General features: G+C 29.0%; 2 protein-coding genes across 2 annotated transcripts; both read left to right on the top strand.

Moving 5' to 3' along the window:
• Nucleotides 1–1,178: 1,178 nt before the first annotated feature.
• Nucleotides 1,179–1,875, top strand: LOC121174815 (uncharacterized). The gene is made up of 2 exons (XM_041015106.1): nucleotides 1,179–1,407; nucleotides 1,715–1,875. The coding sequence occupies exons 1-2, from the start codon at nucleotides 1,179–1,181 to the stop codon at nucleotides 1,873–1,875; spliced, it is 390 nt and encodes a 129-aa protein (XP_040871040.1).
• Nucleotides 1,876–10,351: 8,476 nt separating this feature from the next.
• LOC100779030 (WD repeat-containing protein DWA2) lies at nucleotides 10,352–15,928 on the top strand. Its single transcript, XM_003523092.5, has 13 exons — nucleotides 10,352–10,569; nucleotides 10,650–10,733; nucleotides 10,839–10,971; nucleotides 11,126–11,237; nucleotides 12,026–12,125; nucleotides 12,918–13,045; nucleotides 13,461–13,530; nucleotides 13,851–13,939; nucleotides 14,248–14,293; nucleotides 14,651–14,721; nucleotides 14,805–14,878; nucleotides 15,036–15,094; nucleotides 15,514–15,928. The coding sequence occupies exons 1-13, from the start codon at nucleotides 10,525–10,527 to the stop codon at nucleotides 15,553–15,555; spliced, it is 1,053 nt and encodes a 350-aa protein (XP_003523140.1). The 5' UTR covers nucleotides 10,352–10,524; the 3' UTR covers nucleotides 15,556–15,928.
• The last annotated feature ends 550 nt before the right edge of the window (nucleotides 15,929–16,478 follow it).

The following is a 16,478-nucleotide window of genomic DNA, read 5'->3' as shown; positions in this document are numbered from 1 at the left end:
TTTTATAAAATATAAACAAATCTTGTGGTATTCAATTAAGACAATAAAGATTTTTTTTTTCAGGGCAACAAAATTTGTTGGTATTCAATTGAGATTTCTTACCACTTTTAAAATGTCTTTTGGTATTCAAAAGTAAATAGATTTTGATGGATTCTTGTGTGGAATGGATTTTGAGAGACTTTTTAGTTAGAAATACACATAAAATACTCCTTCAACAATCTCACCCAAACCCTTGAGACTTTTCATAATCTTCCAAAGACTTTTTCTTCTCCTGCCGAACAAGACACAAACCACTACCAGGTTCATTCTCTTACAACTTTTCAATCAATTTTACCTATTTTTTTAATGGCAATCGATAGTCAATATTGTTCATACTATATGTATATTACGCAAATCAAAAGAAAATGGTGCTGTATATGCTTCAAGATTTCGTATTCATATTGTTTTCAACGTCCAGGCAATGAATATGCATCAAAAGAATGGCAATTGATATGCATCAAGATTTCATATTGCTTTTTTTTTAGTATTGTATATGCAAATCAAAATAAAAAACTCTTTTTTTTTTTATGTTTCTTCAACTTGTTTTTTTACAACGTCCATTATTATTATTATTATTTTCTTGTGTTATTATTAAAATGTTAATTATTAATGTGTTATTATTATTTTTTTGACAGCGTGTTATTATTATTATTATTGTGTTAATAATTTTTTAATTGTTATTGTGTTATTATTATTGTTATTTTGTTAATAGTTTTTTTTTAAATGATTTTATGATATATGAGTATTATTTTTATGGAAAATGCTAACATGTGCCCTTAAGACACTTGTTAGTGTATTATGTATAGAAATTTTGTATTGAAAGTTGTGCAATTTACTTTTTTAAAAGTCAAAAATTATTGTTTTTAAGACATAGTTACTATTGGAAGTATCCTTAACATGTGCCCTAAGTGCGCATGTTAGCATGACCCTTATTTTATTATTAGGTAGTTTTTTATTGGTTTTTCTATTGAATTGTATATTATTCGGGATATAGTCACTATACTTTTGACAATTAGGAAACAATAACTATTTTTGTCAAATAACTAGTTTCTTATATATATATTAGCGATCAAATGGGGGATTCACAAGAAAATAACAAAGGAAAGAGTAGAGACAAAGATAATTATGTATCTTGGACTATGGAGGATACCAATGAGTTGTTGCACCTCTTGGTGGATGCTATGAATAGGGGATTGCGTGATGCCAATGGGTCACTTAGCAAACAAAATGTAGAACGAATAATACTTCCTCAACTCAATGCAAAAACTAAATTCATGTACGTTCTTAGCGGGTGGGAGGGTTCAGCACATGATTCCAAGGTGTTAAGTGATGCTTTGGCAAGGAAGAATGGACTTAAAGTGCCCCAAGGTAAGTATTATCTGGTGGATTGTGGATTTCCTAATCGACGCAAATTTTTAGCCCCATATCGAGGTGTACGATATCATCTACAAGATTTTGCAGGTCACGGTAATGACCCTGAAAATGAAAAGGAATTATTTAATCTTCGGCATGCATCCTTAAGGAATGTGATTGAGAGGATATTTGGTATTTTTAAATCGCGGTTCACAATTTTTAAGTCAGCACCTCCATTTCTATTTAAAACACAAGCAGAGCTTGTGTTGGCATGTGCAGCACTTCATAATTTTCTTCGCAAAGAATGTCGTTCAATTTCCAGTGGAACCTACTGACGAGTCTTCATCTTCATCTTCAGTGTTACCAAATTACGAAGACAATGATCATGAACCCATTGTTCAAACACAAGAGCAGGAACGAGGAGATGCTAATATATGGAGGACTAATATAGGTTCAGATATGTGGAGAAATGCTAATAATTAGGCGAACATGAAGTGAGAATCACTTTGTTATTATTTTTTTAGGCAATAATGACTTTGTTATTAAAAGGTTTAAAATTTCTATCGTTTTTATTTTCTTTATTCAAACATTATAATTTATTTATCATCTTTTTCATTCACTTTTGTAACTTCCGTTATTTTTTTGTTTAAAATGTATTAATCTTTCAAAATCTTAAAAATCCATAAAGTACTTTGAAATCTTAAAAATCTGTGTTAGAAATCCATTAAAATCTTGGGTTAAGAATCCTGATTGTAAAAAGTCTTTTAAAAAAAATCTTTTAAAATCCCACAAAATCAATACAATCCCACATAATCTTTTAAAATCTTCAAGATTGTTTTTGTCAAAATATTCTCTCAAAATCCTAATCCAATACACCCCCTTAAATCCGTAAAATATAGTCAGGTCAGTTTTGGGAAATTTTAGATGGTTGTCTAACTCAACTCAAATCACGTTAATATCTTGTAAATGAAAAATGTTTCATATATATCTCTTATATTATAAATCACATGCAGAGAAAATTAAAAATATAGATATTATATAATTTATGATGTAATACAAAATAGATAAAATAATAAATAAATTGTGTTTGTGAAATGTTTAAAATAAATAAATATTTATGTATTATTGTTCCTCGTAACTAAGGGGTTGAAGTTGAACTCTTGTATATACATGCAAACGACCTTACGAGTTGAGTGGAATCTAGTGCAAAATCTGGATGTAAATTATTTAAAGAGAAGTGGTGAGAACATATTTTCTAATTGAATAAAATTTATTAAAAATTATGATAAAAAAATAGGAATGACAAGACGAATTAGACTTATCACAACAATCTATTTTGCCCCAATTTTTTTAGGGTCAGGTTGACGTTTTCAATCCACCAATTCTCTTTTGACTCATCATGTTTTAGTCCAAAAAAAAATGGATTAAGGATCCAACCTGAAAACCCAATTTTTATATTAAAAAAAATAATGTTTAATTTTATATTTTATACAAATGTTATTAGTGTTTATTTAATTTTTTTATCTAAATAAATTATTATTCAAAATTTAAGATAATGCATTCAATTTTTAATGATTACTTATTATTTAATGTTTATAAAACATTAAATTAATTAAAATATATTTGTCTATTATTTGTTTTTAATTTTGCTGTGATTGATGGGTCAACTCGAGTATAAACAAGAAGCACTTAAAATTTTAACCCTTGATTTTCACATGGGTCGAGCAGGTCGGTCTATTTTTTCGTCCGTAATGAAAAATTATGAAACATAATGGGAGAATCACAATTTTTTATTATTTTTTATAAATTTCAACAATAAAAAAAAGTGTATTTAAAAAAACTGTGTTACTAGAATTTCTTATTGATTAAAAAAATGGTCCAAACAGATTTTAGATATAACATGTCACTCAAATTATATGTAAGCTAAGGTTGCCGGGATAGGAGAGTCTAATTCAATAATTTGAGCTTTTAAAATGAAATAAAAACAGTTTTTTTCCTCCTTTTTTGTAGAGTTTTTTTTAGCTAAATTTATATTTGGTCACAATTGTGTTTGACTAACAAACCTTGATTTCATTTGGGTTCAAAATTTAAAGTTTAAGCTTTGTAATTTATTATTATGATTTTTTATTGGTAAAAGTCAAAGGCAAATATAAAAAAATTGACAACAACCTACTGCCCTACTCAAGCGAGAGAGTTAGACTTAGTAATTTCTCTTTTCTATTTAGATGACCCAGAAGTGATGTTTATTTTTTTTATAAGTCTCGGATCATATATAAAAACTAATCTATTTAAATATATTTTTTGTGTACTTTAAAATGAATATATAGATATGTTTTTATTACGAGTGTATTAGCAATCGATAATATAAATATTTGGACAAAATAATCAATAAATTCTTTTGTGTTACTAAGATAAATTTAAAGATATTACAATAATTTATTATTCAAATTTAAAATAATCATTTATGTTTCATCTCTGTCAGTATTAAATTTTTTAGATACTCCTTTCTCTCTTATCTCAAACATTCAATTATTAATTCCTTTTTCTCTCATATATATATATATATATATATATATATATATATATATATATATTTTGTTGGAGATATGTTTGTCCAAGATTCAATTTATTCATTATGTTATTAATTTTAATAAAAAAATTATTCTTTATTTTATTATCATATTTATTGTTTTATTAAATTGTTAATTTAAAAAGTTCTTGACTAAAATTAGAGACTTATTATCATAATTATTTATGATACTAAGAAACAAATCATTTATAATTTTAACCTAAATTATTTTTAATCGTAATATTACTGTGAATAGGACATCAATAACCCGAAATCCGGATAGATTAATATATATGTAATTATCATTATTTGATAAAGATTAATAAATTTCATTTATTAAATTATATATGTAGATGATGTATATGTAGATGTCATCATTGAACTGACTCAAAGTGAGAATTCCTAATGGTTAATGTTACCTTAATCTGTCAATAGAAATTTTTTAATAAGAAATATAATAATTTCCTTTGACTTAAGATTATCCTAATATTTAATAAGTTATCTGTTATATTTTAATTTTTGACGCCTTGGGTTGAATGAATATTGAATATGATTAAATATTTACAGAATTAATGATTAATAAAAAAGAAATCCATCAACTTTTGTAATGAGTTTGATCTCTGCAATAAAATTAAGACCTTGGACACGACAATAAAAGAAGAAAATAGTTTATTAAGTCATTCATTGATTAAGTATAATATGTTAATTTATTAGAGTTTGATAGTAATAATATAACATTGAATTGTAAATGATGGAAGGAAACATTGCATTATTTTTCTATTGGTTATTGAAGGTAAAATATGTTATTTTATGTTATCTGAATGCTAGGGAGTGTTGCTAGACGTCTACCTAGTAAATTAATTATGATTAGTCTACTATTAGTTTAAACCTATGGGATCACACACAAACAAGTGTTTCAATCTTTACATAAAAAAATGATTTATTTGATAATTTAATTTAATCAAATAAATTTTTTACTGGAATGTTATTATATTATTTACTATCACCAAAAATATAATTAATATAAAAGGTGTATTATTTTATAAATGTGAAAGTTGTCTATAAAATAAGAATAATATTTTATTGCTACATATAAGAAAATTTATTGTATAAGGAAATTTCTTAAAATAAAAGATATGATATAGTTTTATTTTTTATAAAGATTAAGAGATATAGAATTATTTTAAATAAAATCTTTGTTTTTTTTTCTTTTTGAAAAGGAACAAAGCTAGAAAAGTTAAGCTTAGTTTTAAACCTAAAAGGTAGAAAGAGAGTTTGTTCTTTAAAAAAATTTAATTCATCAAAAAATTGATAGCAAGAGATTGAGAGATTGGATTCAGTTTAAATCCACATAGAGTTTTATTTTTGTACGCCATTGAAGAAAAAATTTATTACTTCAACATCGTATAACTTTATTTTTCTTTACTAGACTTTCATGTAACTATCATATATAAATATATACGGAGAGATGATATATTACATGAGAGTGAAAGAATTAAATCTAAGTCATATAACTAAAAATAAATAGTTAAGATTTAATATGTATGTTTTTAAGTAATCATATTTAACCTTCTCATGTCATATATATATATATATATATATATATATATATATATATATATATAATATTTATTTAAATAATAATAGTAGTTTTCCTATTTAAAAATTTAGAAAAAATAAATATTTTTTATAAAATAATCTATAGTAAAAAATAATAATAAATTACGTTATTTTTATATCTTTTTTCAACAAAAAATGTTTCTCTCTTCGAGTCACACTAAAAAAAAGGATTTTGTAATCTTAAAGAAACAATTATTTTTAAATATTTTAAAAAGTAATAATTTCTTTATATTTTTGTTTCTCATCATTTCTTTACATTCAATTATATGTTTATTGTGTATTATATAAAAATCAACTTTTTTCATATTAATTTCATTTATTCCCACTTAATATGTTCATGAAATTATAAAAAATACTATAAATTAAAATATACATTTATTTTTTATAATACAAAAATTTCATAATACATATTGATGATAGATGAGAGGAGAGAGATTAAAAATTTAATGTTTATAAGAGAAAAGAGATAAAAATATCAAAAAATTTAATGTTAATGAAAGAAGAGAAACAAATGACTGTTTTTAATTTCAATAGTAAAGTACTGTAATATTATTTAGTTAAACTTACTATAACAAAAAGTTTATTGATTTTTATGTCCAAATTTTATGGGTTAGACAATTAATGTACTCATACTATAAAAAGGTGTGGGTGTGGATTAGCAATTTCTTTAAATAATATATTTTATATGTTTTATGAGAATGAATTAATTTACTCTAATAATAATTTTAAAATAGTCACAATTATTTTTGCTAAAATTTGATGATTAATATTAATTATTTGTTATAATTATTAGATTTTAAGGAAATGAATGTGATGATATAAAATAATTATAAAAGAATTACTCTTGGAATAACAGGATCTTTCCTCATATTTTATATAATATAATTTTAAAAATATATTAAAAATACATCAATATATATTTATAAAATTTCTGGTTTATATCATCTAAAAAATCTGTTTTAGTCCGTTAGTTACATATTTTATTTTACTTACGTGCCCAGAAGATAATAGGAAAAATTATATTTTTTATTATTTTACATATGATTAAATCTTTATTAAAGGAAACTAATTATATCATTTTCTTATGTGAAGGAATTAAATTAAAACTAATAAATAAAGAATATTTTTACTTTATATTTTATTTCTTGTCAACTTTTTATTGATTGTATCTAAAAATAAGATGTTAAGTGCGTGTTTACACAAAAGTATATCACCGAATTAATTATGACACAATTATAAATATACACTTTGTTAAATATTCGAAACAGAAATTTGGCATCCATATTCTCACTGTACTCTATCAAGATTATATCTTATTTGAATATTTATATATCTATCTAATATATGATCACGCGGTGTTCGGCCAATTCTTTTAAAATGGTATTATTTCGGGACACATGCTACTGTTAGTTAGTTAGTGAGCATACTTGATTACTTGTTCCCTTATCCTTTATTTATTTGAATGAAGAAAAATGTAAAACTAGATTTTTTTTATATAAAATAATTTGTTTTGCTTTTATTTTATTTTTCAATCAATCATTTTTTTACATAATTTTTTCATTCAAACATAAAAAAAATGTCATTATTATTTTTCATAGTTACGGTTACGATCGAGGTTATCAAACGAGTCCGCACGAACGGAAAAAAGAGAAACACTGCATGAAAAAAAGTAAAACAATTATAAAGATAGGGAAAATATAAAAGAAAACATGTACAGAAGCATTAGATTAATAGGTTATACATAATTTTAATTTGTTAAAAATATTTTTTATGGTATAATTCTTTTCAGATATTTTTTTCTTTTAAGCTCATAAAAAATAATTTTTCAAAATTTTATATAATTATCTTAAGATTTGTATAAATATTTCTAATTGTTTTTTCTTCTAAAAAGTACTGAAACAAACTCGCCCGAATGCCACATGCAATTATGCAAAGTGAGATATTCGGGGACCAGGGCATCGGATATATTAATTATATATTAACTATCTATTTCAACAATCAGAACTTCACAAATCACAATTGACGAATGAATTTTAATCAGGTAATAAAACTTTTAAAAGGCCAATTTTATTTTCTTAGTTTTTTTTCAAACAAACAAAAGACATGCAATGCATCACCATAAAAGGCCGAATTAGGTTCTGCAGTATTCAATAGTACGTCTACATTCAGCAGGTAATGATATTATGACAGGATAACGTTTGAGCGGGTGTAAATTTATCCCATAACCCATTATTTTCGTGCTGGATTAATTTGTCACCATGCAGCGGTTAATAGGATACCACTTGCTCTAAACAGAATTACCAAAAAACATGACTGATCCATAGAACCAATGCCGTATTATTTCTTACAAGTTTTTTAAGGCTGAAGATTGGTGAGAAGGAGAAGGTAATTGATACGTTGTGAATGAAACTGAGAAGGACTATTTACTGATTCCTGAACATGGGATAAGTCTCACGAATCTTTCTTCTACGTACTTTTCCAATCGTTCTTTTATTTTCTTTTTCCTTGTATTGTGCATTTCACAACCGTTAATAGTAAATTAATTTATTTCAAAATATAAAGACCATTAACACATGAGTACTCTTGCGTTGCGTTTCCTAACGTGCTTTTTTTCTTCTTGTAACTTCCTGTGTAGCAAGTAAAAGATGACGACTGAAAATTACCTGATTAGTAAGTTTCTTGTGTAATGTGTCATATAGGAGTACATTTAAATAAAAACATACAAGAGATATTTTTATTATTAATATTCTATCAAATGAAAAATAAAAGATTGATAGTATTTTTAAATTTGGGAAAACAAGTTATTTGAATCAAGATACTACAATTAGACACGCAAAGGAATGACTTGGGTGGGGTTTGGTAACGATAGTTGTTTCAATTAATTTGAAATTAACAAAGCTTGTGAATTTCTTAAGTTTTAGGTTTTACATGTATATCTGATCTCTTTGTCTTCAAACTAAAGGGGTTGTCTTATTGACTCTCAAAGTAAGATGGGTTAAACAATCCCATCACATCTACTTAGAGTAATTAATACCTACAGTTATATTATTTAAACGTACACATATCAGAGAACTACCACATCAGTTAAGTGCAGTGAGTTGTTCAATCTTATTTTTATTTGGAGCAAATTAGATAACCCCCAAACTAAGACCACTTTAAACATCAACATCATTACATTAAATTGTCACAATTATATTCTTATCCTACGCGATTAATTTCAAAGCTTGAAAGGATCATGGCCTCTCATAGACAACGTATGAAATATATATATAAAATAGAAATAATTGACCCACGACTAATATCGTGAAAAAACTAATCAAAACATTAATCCGGTACTTTAATATATACAATAGCTTATGGATCTAAATTTTATGGTTTTTTTCCACTCATCTCCCATTTCTCTAATTGATCGAATATAAGTTTTTATCTAAAAATTAAGTAGCCATTAACTAAAAAACAAGTTTTTTTATATCATTAAACTATCGTTCATTTTGAGGGACGAAACAAGTTAATCGTCTTAGTGGTTTAAGTGGCGAAAAGAAAAATGAAGGTCATAAGTTTAAATCCGTCCTCATTCTTCAATTACTTTTGTTTAATAAAAAAGAAAGTTGGTTAACTTCCATTTCTCTTGACATCACGTATTTCTCATGCTTCTCCCTCCCAGCTAAACCATTATAAAAACTAGAGACGGATAACAATCTACATACCATAAATCAATAGTTATTTTTGCTTACAAGATAAAATTAGAACAAGCAAAAATGTTCAAATAAACAAATTGCGCGAGAAGTGTAAACCTCAAGATAAGCAAGTAGGATACATTTGTTTCTTTCCCAACCTATCGTTTTAGAAGTTTGTAACTACTATGTGCCCACCATATTTGAAGTTTACTCTTTTTTAAAAAAAAAACTTTAATACTTGATAATTAGGCCAAACATTGACTTTACTCTCGATGTACGAGGGCCTAACTGGGCACGTAGTTTGTAATTAGGAATACAAATAGGCACGATGAAGTTAACTTTATAAAGGTTGAACTTGACTTAATTCTTGAATTTAAAGTTAGAATTTGATTTTTTTTACCTATTATAAAAACTTTTTAAGGTTTGGCTTAAAATCGTATTTATAAACTAGTATTACTTCTCATCCTATATATAAAAATAATTATCTAATTCATAAAATAAAAAATTTCAAAACAATTATATAATTCATAAAATAAAAAAATTTCAATAAAGAAGAGATGAACCCAAAAAAAATGAACAAACATTAGCTAATTGGAAAACTCCATTATCCATAAATTATTAGCGTTTTTCATCCAAAACGGGCTTCATGGGTTATTTTAAGGAAGAGGCCCAAAATACTCAATGCGCCATCGTAACTACCACGAGGGTGTTGCTAGGTGCACCTAGCATTATTGTTGGTGCACCCAGCATTTTTTAAAAATATCAAAACTGTCTCTGCACTTTTTTTGCATTTATGATGGGTGTACGTGAGAGTGGTCCATAAATTATACGGATCAACTTGATCTGTAAGTCTTTTATGGATCAAGTTGATTTGTATGTTAATATTAAGCGCATACAGATCAACTTGATCTGTAAAAGGCTTACGAATTAAGTTGATCTGTAAGGTTTCTACGGATCAAGTTAATCCGTAAAAGGCTTATGCATTAAGTTGATCCGTAAATTTTTTATGGATCAACTTAAAAGACTTACGGATAAAAAATATTTCAATCTTTTCTCCTTAAATGCTGGGTGCAACTAGCAACACCAATGAATCCCTGAACAACTGGCCCTTAAACACGGTTTCAGAAAAAAATAAAAAACAGCGAGCAGAAAGCAACGGCGTTGCCATTTTCCGTGTTTAACTCTGCTCTCTCAGGGCAGTGTGTGGATTGAGGTGTCGCACGGTGGGTGTAGCAGTAGATTCCGCCTCCAAGAAAAGAAAGAGCAATGCAAGCTGCATCTTCAGGCATCGGATACGGTCTAAAATATCAGGTCCAACCCACAAAACCCTCACAAATTTTCTGCATCGATCTAATTAACTATTCCATTTCTTATACTCTTTTATATGATAGGCTAGATGCATATCCGATGTGAAGGCAGACACAGATCACACTAGCTTCCTCGCTGGCACTCTCAGCCTCAAAGAAGAAAATGAGGTACATTGCATTCCTTTTTTTTTCTCTCTCGTTTCTCGTGCTTCAGTTCCGCTTGTTACAGTTTGATCCCTGTAGAAAATAATTGAGTGAATCGTTCCGTGATAGGTACATCTGATTCGGCTTTCGTCGAGTGGAACCGAACTCTTCTGCGAGGGATTGTTCTCTCATCCCAACGAGATCTGGGACCTTGTTTCTTGCCCCTTTGATCAACGGATCTTTTCAACCGTCTACTCTAACGGTAATAAACCTCTTCTTTTTATTTTATTTTTGTGTATTTTGACATTGTAAGTGTTTTCCCGTACGTTGAGATAGCCTGTGCTTCTTGTGCATCATTTTAAGGCTCTTGGTTTGGTTAGGAGGACTTCTGATTACCTTTATGTTCTAATTTATAGGTGAAACGTATGGGGCAGCAATATGGCAGATCCCCGAGCTATATGGCGAGTTAAATTCACCTCAGCTAGAGAGAATTACCTCCCTCGACACTGATTCTGGCAAGATTAAATGGTGAGTTTGCAATTCCCGTTTGCTCTTGACTCTGGAATGATGTTTCGGTGTTATCTTTTGCACTTCGTGAGTTTGGCTTCCATTATGTGCTATGTCATTTTTCTATAGATTATTATCTGAAGATGTGGGTGAAATAGTTAAATGATGATATTAAGCAAGGTTTCATTTCTCTAGTTTACACTACTGGACTACCCTTATAACTTTCTCCCGGAAAATTTGATTATATTATTTAGGTTTAATTGCACTTTTAGCTCCTCTATTATAACCTGATTGCCACTGATAGTTGTTGGAAGTAATCAATCTCTCCATTTTTCTAGTTAAAGAAAGTAGATCCTTATATTAGCATGTTGTTCAATTACTAATAGAAATTAGAGGTGTAACCAGTAATTTACATAAATGGCACGGCATTGTACTGAGTTACATATTATTGAATTCCCCAGTGAGTTTGACTTAATTACTCCCCAATTTAAATAAAATATACAATGACTACTAACGGGTCCATTAAGGTGCTTGAGCTTGACCCAATAAAATGTCATGTCATATATGTTAATTGTTGGCTATGTTGCTAACTTCTGTATGTAATTGGACACTAGATTCACATGGAACTTGAAATTCCAATTAGAAAATTTGAGACGTTTGATTGCTGTAAAAATATTAGGGGGGATAAAAAATGTTATTAAGTCTATTCATTAATCTTTAATAATCTTCCTGTTTACTATATACTTATTTAACACTTTGAATTTGATACATTTATTTGTATTCCTTAATAAATATTCACCACCAAACAGTATTCTATGGTGGCCATCTGGAAGGCATGATAAATTGATCAGCATCAATGAGGAAAACCTGTACTTGTGGAATTTAGATGTTTCAAAGAAAACTGCTCAGGTATGAATTTCATAGCATGGTACACCTTTTGTGACACAAATACTTAGCTTTTTTTTTCTCATATGTACATACAGGAAACACATGTTAGTACAAAATAACATGTTATCATTATTCAGGTTAGCATCATTTGTTATAATGAACGGATTAATGAATCCTACATTGGAACAGGAAGAAAATGTGTTGGAGAAAGTAAACAACAAAAGATCATTTCGTCTTGTGCAAAAATGAAGCGGATAGTTTCTCTCTTTTATCTAGGCATTTAAAATTCAAAAGTAATTGGAAAAATATTTTACAATATACTTTCCTTTAATTGTTATATATGAACAATTATCAGTTGATTTTTGTTACTGAATCTTATAAAGCTATTTGAATGAGAGGCATTATAGAAAATGAATGGTTGAAGATGAGTGAAGATATAGGTCAATGGACTTCCTAAAACAAATCTGTGATGATTAAGTTCATGATAAAAGGGACTCAGTAGCGGGTCATACACATTGTCCATAATGGATTTAATTTTGTTCACTTAACTGTATTTGGGTTGGAAAATCTGATATTGATATTATTCCCCAATCTCATTTCAAGTCAAACACCACAATGTTTTCTGGGAAGTTGGTGTTAAATAATATTTTATGTGACTGTAGTTCGGAAATTTAGGACTCGAGATTTAGTTGGGACTTAAATAATCATAGACTTGTGTGATTATGGCCACTACTATTTGTAAATTCCTGAAACTTTTGATGATTTTGACTTAGTTCCTCCTCCATGTTCTGATAAATTCGAACAAAAAAACAGGTACAATCACAAGATTCAGCTGGTATGCTGCACAAGTTATCTGGAGGGGCATGGGATCCACATGATGTGAGTTCTGTTGCTGCAACTTGTGAATCGTATCTCCAATTTTGGGATGTCAGAACAATGAAGTATGTAATGTTCATATAACATCATTCAGTTTTTTTACTGGTTTATTTTAGTTGATGACATGATAATATTCCACCACATTGAGCAAAAATGTGATTTTATTGTTGCATTTGTTCCTTTTTTTCCCACAAGGAATGGAGTTTGTTTAGTTTTTTTGAACTTTGAATTATGCAGTTATATGATCTTAGGCATCCTGAAAAATTATTCAATATTGTTTAATTTTTCGAAGTTAATGCATTTGCAAGTCTGCCTTTTCCTTTTGGTTAAGTGAAATGCTTGTTTCGTTTGAAGTTCAGGATTGGGGTGGGGGGTTGCTGGGAGACAAATATACATTCCCCTGAAACCAATTAGTTTTTTTTGTCTGAATTGGTACCCCAAGGAATTTCATGTCTACTAATAGGATTCTTTGAATCACAGGAAGACTATGTCAATCGAGTGTTCCCATGTATGCAGTGTTGATTACCATCCCCAAAAGCAGCACATACTTGTAAGAGTTGAACTTTGTGATCCTCATTATAATGTACATGTTTATACTGTACCTTAAAACTGGTTTTATAATGTGTTCTTTAACATTTTCTGAAATTCACATTGTCAGCATTTGTCTCTCACATTCAATTACAGATTCAAATCATATCATAGATTACTATTTTTGCTTTTGTTTTCCAAGTATTAAAATACTTTGATTTGCATTACATGCTTTTTCTCACGTCTACTCAATGAGTTTATAGTAGCAACTGCCTTCTGAGATGGTAATATTCTGCCACCATTTGTTCATGTTGTCAAATTGAATTGCTATGTTTTGTACAGGTTACTGCAGAACATGAGTCTGGGATACACATTTGGGATCTAAGAAAACCTAAAGTTCCCATCCAAGAGCTTCCAGGACATACTCATTGGTACCTACCATGTATAGTTGCAAAGCAGATTTTTTTGTTTTAGCTATATTCCCAGTCCAAGAACCCTACTATGTTCCAATTTTACATCATCTCTGTTGTGGAAAAAATGAAAGAAAACTAAAAATGAAAGCTGAGAGGGAAATGACTGCTCTATTTTCAGTGCTTACTGTATGTTGTTACAATCATACTTTTAAAGCACAAATAACTTTTCTTTATTCCATTAAAAATATTGTCTAAAATGAAAATATACTATTTCATATTATTTTTTCAGACATCTGATTGGCAGTCTGTATTACTTGTATTGCCAGGACTTGGACTGTCAAGTGTAACCCAGAGTATGATGGAATGATCTTGGTTCTCTCTCTCTCTCTCTCTCTCTCTCTCTTTCACACACACACAGGGATGTAGATCCTCTTAAGTGAGTTTGTTTCTAAAGCAAAGGGTGTATTGATCCTTGATTTATTTTAAAGTGGATGGTGAGCTTATCCAACTAAAATTTGAGGGTGGATTCACCCTTAATTGCTTACTTTAGATATAAACTTGCTTTAGAGAAGCTTTTTCCCACACCCACATGTGCACACATACAAACATGCATTTTTAATGACTTCTAAATCTCTTGCTGGTGTCCATTTGTTGGTCAAAGGTTGTCTGCATACTAAATTATCATGTAGGGGATATTTAGTTATTTTTCATGGAATGTGGATGTTACAGAGTGCTGGTACGGATTCAACTGTCAACTTGTGGCTTGCCTCAACAAATCATGATGAGTTAACAACTGAAAGGTCATCTTATTATCTTAAGATATTACTATATTACATTTTATTTTAGGACTACTTTTTATTCATCTATGCTTACTTTTTAGCAGACAAGTCGATTCATCTGCCCGATGGGTTGATCCATTGCTTAATACGTACAGTGATTATGAAGACAGCATTTATGGTAAAGAGGTTCAAGTTTTTCAATCCATCTTTAGTTTTGTTTAGCTTTTGCTTCTTTTGCCAACTTTGACATGGTTTTAAGCTCTAACATACATACAAAACATCATTTCAAACACACACACAAACTTTTCTTCACAAATATTTTATTCATGTTACAGGGCTCACATGGAGTTCTCGTGAACCATGGATCTTTGCATCATTATCCTATGATGGCAGGGTAAGACTACAAGTAAATCTTTAGGCTAATTCTCAATGGTAGATGATAAATTCTCTTAATGAAAAAAAAAATATACATAAAACATAAACTTCTTCGGGTGTCAAATTTTCCCAGTTTCTTTATCTTACTGTTACACACTCCGTTTTGGTAATGAACTTTCCTGCTAATGTGGGTGCTAATAGCATGCATGTGGTCATAAGACCATACAACTTAGATAAATACTTATATTTATAAACAGAAGGATAATTGCTTGTTTTATTATTTGCCCCGTGATTAGGCCTTGGGTTGGGTATAATGACAATCTAAATCAGTGACTTTCTCAAAGCATAGATAAGAATTCGATGGTTATTTCGTGCAATTTACTTGTCTACATTTATCAATAATCATCACATTAATTTGACATTTCATTTTCAAAACAGGTTGTTGTAGAATCAGTTAAGCCTTTCATCTCCAAAAAATAAAGTTCAGCACCAATTGCCATGTTGCCATCATTTGTCATGTCATCTTCTTGTGTATGTCAGTAATTTCCTGCCTCTCGGGTCTTGAGATAAATAGATCTGAAAGACCCTAATATTTATTCCATCATGTCACCGTTGCTGGGTTTGACGAGGCTGAACAGGTTTAATGTTACATGTGCATTACATCTTTGACGAGAAAGCATTGATAGCTCAGAAATCAACATTTTTGGTTTTATCTTTTTTATCTTTCAACGTTGAATGGTTTTAGGCTGGATTATGTGCAAGTTTATTCTTTGATTAGACATCCATGCTATGTAATTCGTGGAGTCGTTGTATATCTATGGAACTACAAGTTCATACAAGTTCTTTCTTTGTATCTCGAGTTTGTCCTCTAATATGTCTTCGTGGAAAGGTAATAAATCTACTGTAATTGGGAAACAGAAAGTTGCTATATGAAATTGGCTGAGTGTCGTTATAGCAAATGGAGAGAAGTTTTGGACACACATCTTAATATCTTAATGTATGCTTCAAAATTAAAGGAGATAATATTAATTTATAAATGTATAACTGGTCAGATTCGTGGACAACTTGACGTTGTAGATGTCCAATTTTTATCAATCGAGGTATAATTAGTTTGTTTGATCGATGTACAGCTACTGAATTGTTATCGAGACCTATCCAAGTGCAAAACGCAATCATCGAAATGATTACATTGGAAATCATTTGTTGTCCATGACTCCATGTAGTTGGCGTGCGTCTGTGGTGAATATAAAGATTTGAGCATCATTTGGCTTTTACGCTTTGAAGTCTTGGCAACAAGGGATTGTTGAAAATACTAGTTTAAAAAGAGCATTCAATCATATCCATTAATAGATGTAACTTCGGGCTCAAGGACATCCTAATCTAATCCTTTAAAAATGGATTTC

This window comes from Glycine max, chromosome 4 (genome assembly GCF_000004515.6).
Source record: "Glycine max cultivar Williams 82 chromosome 4, Glycine_max_v4.0, whole genome shotgun sequence".
Taxonomy (NCBI): Eukaryota; Viridiplantae; Streptophyta; class Magnoliopsida; order Fabales; family Fabaceae; genus Glycine; species Glycine max.
Note: the sequence above shows the minus strand (reverse complement) of the source record. Positions and strands in the feature narration are given on the sequence as shown.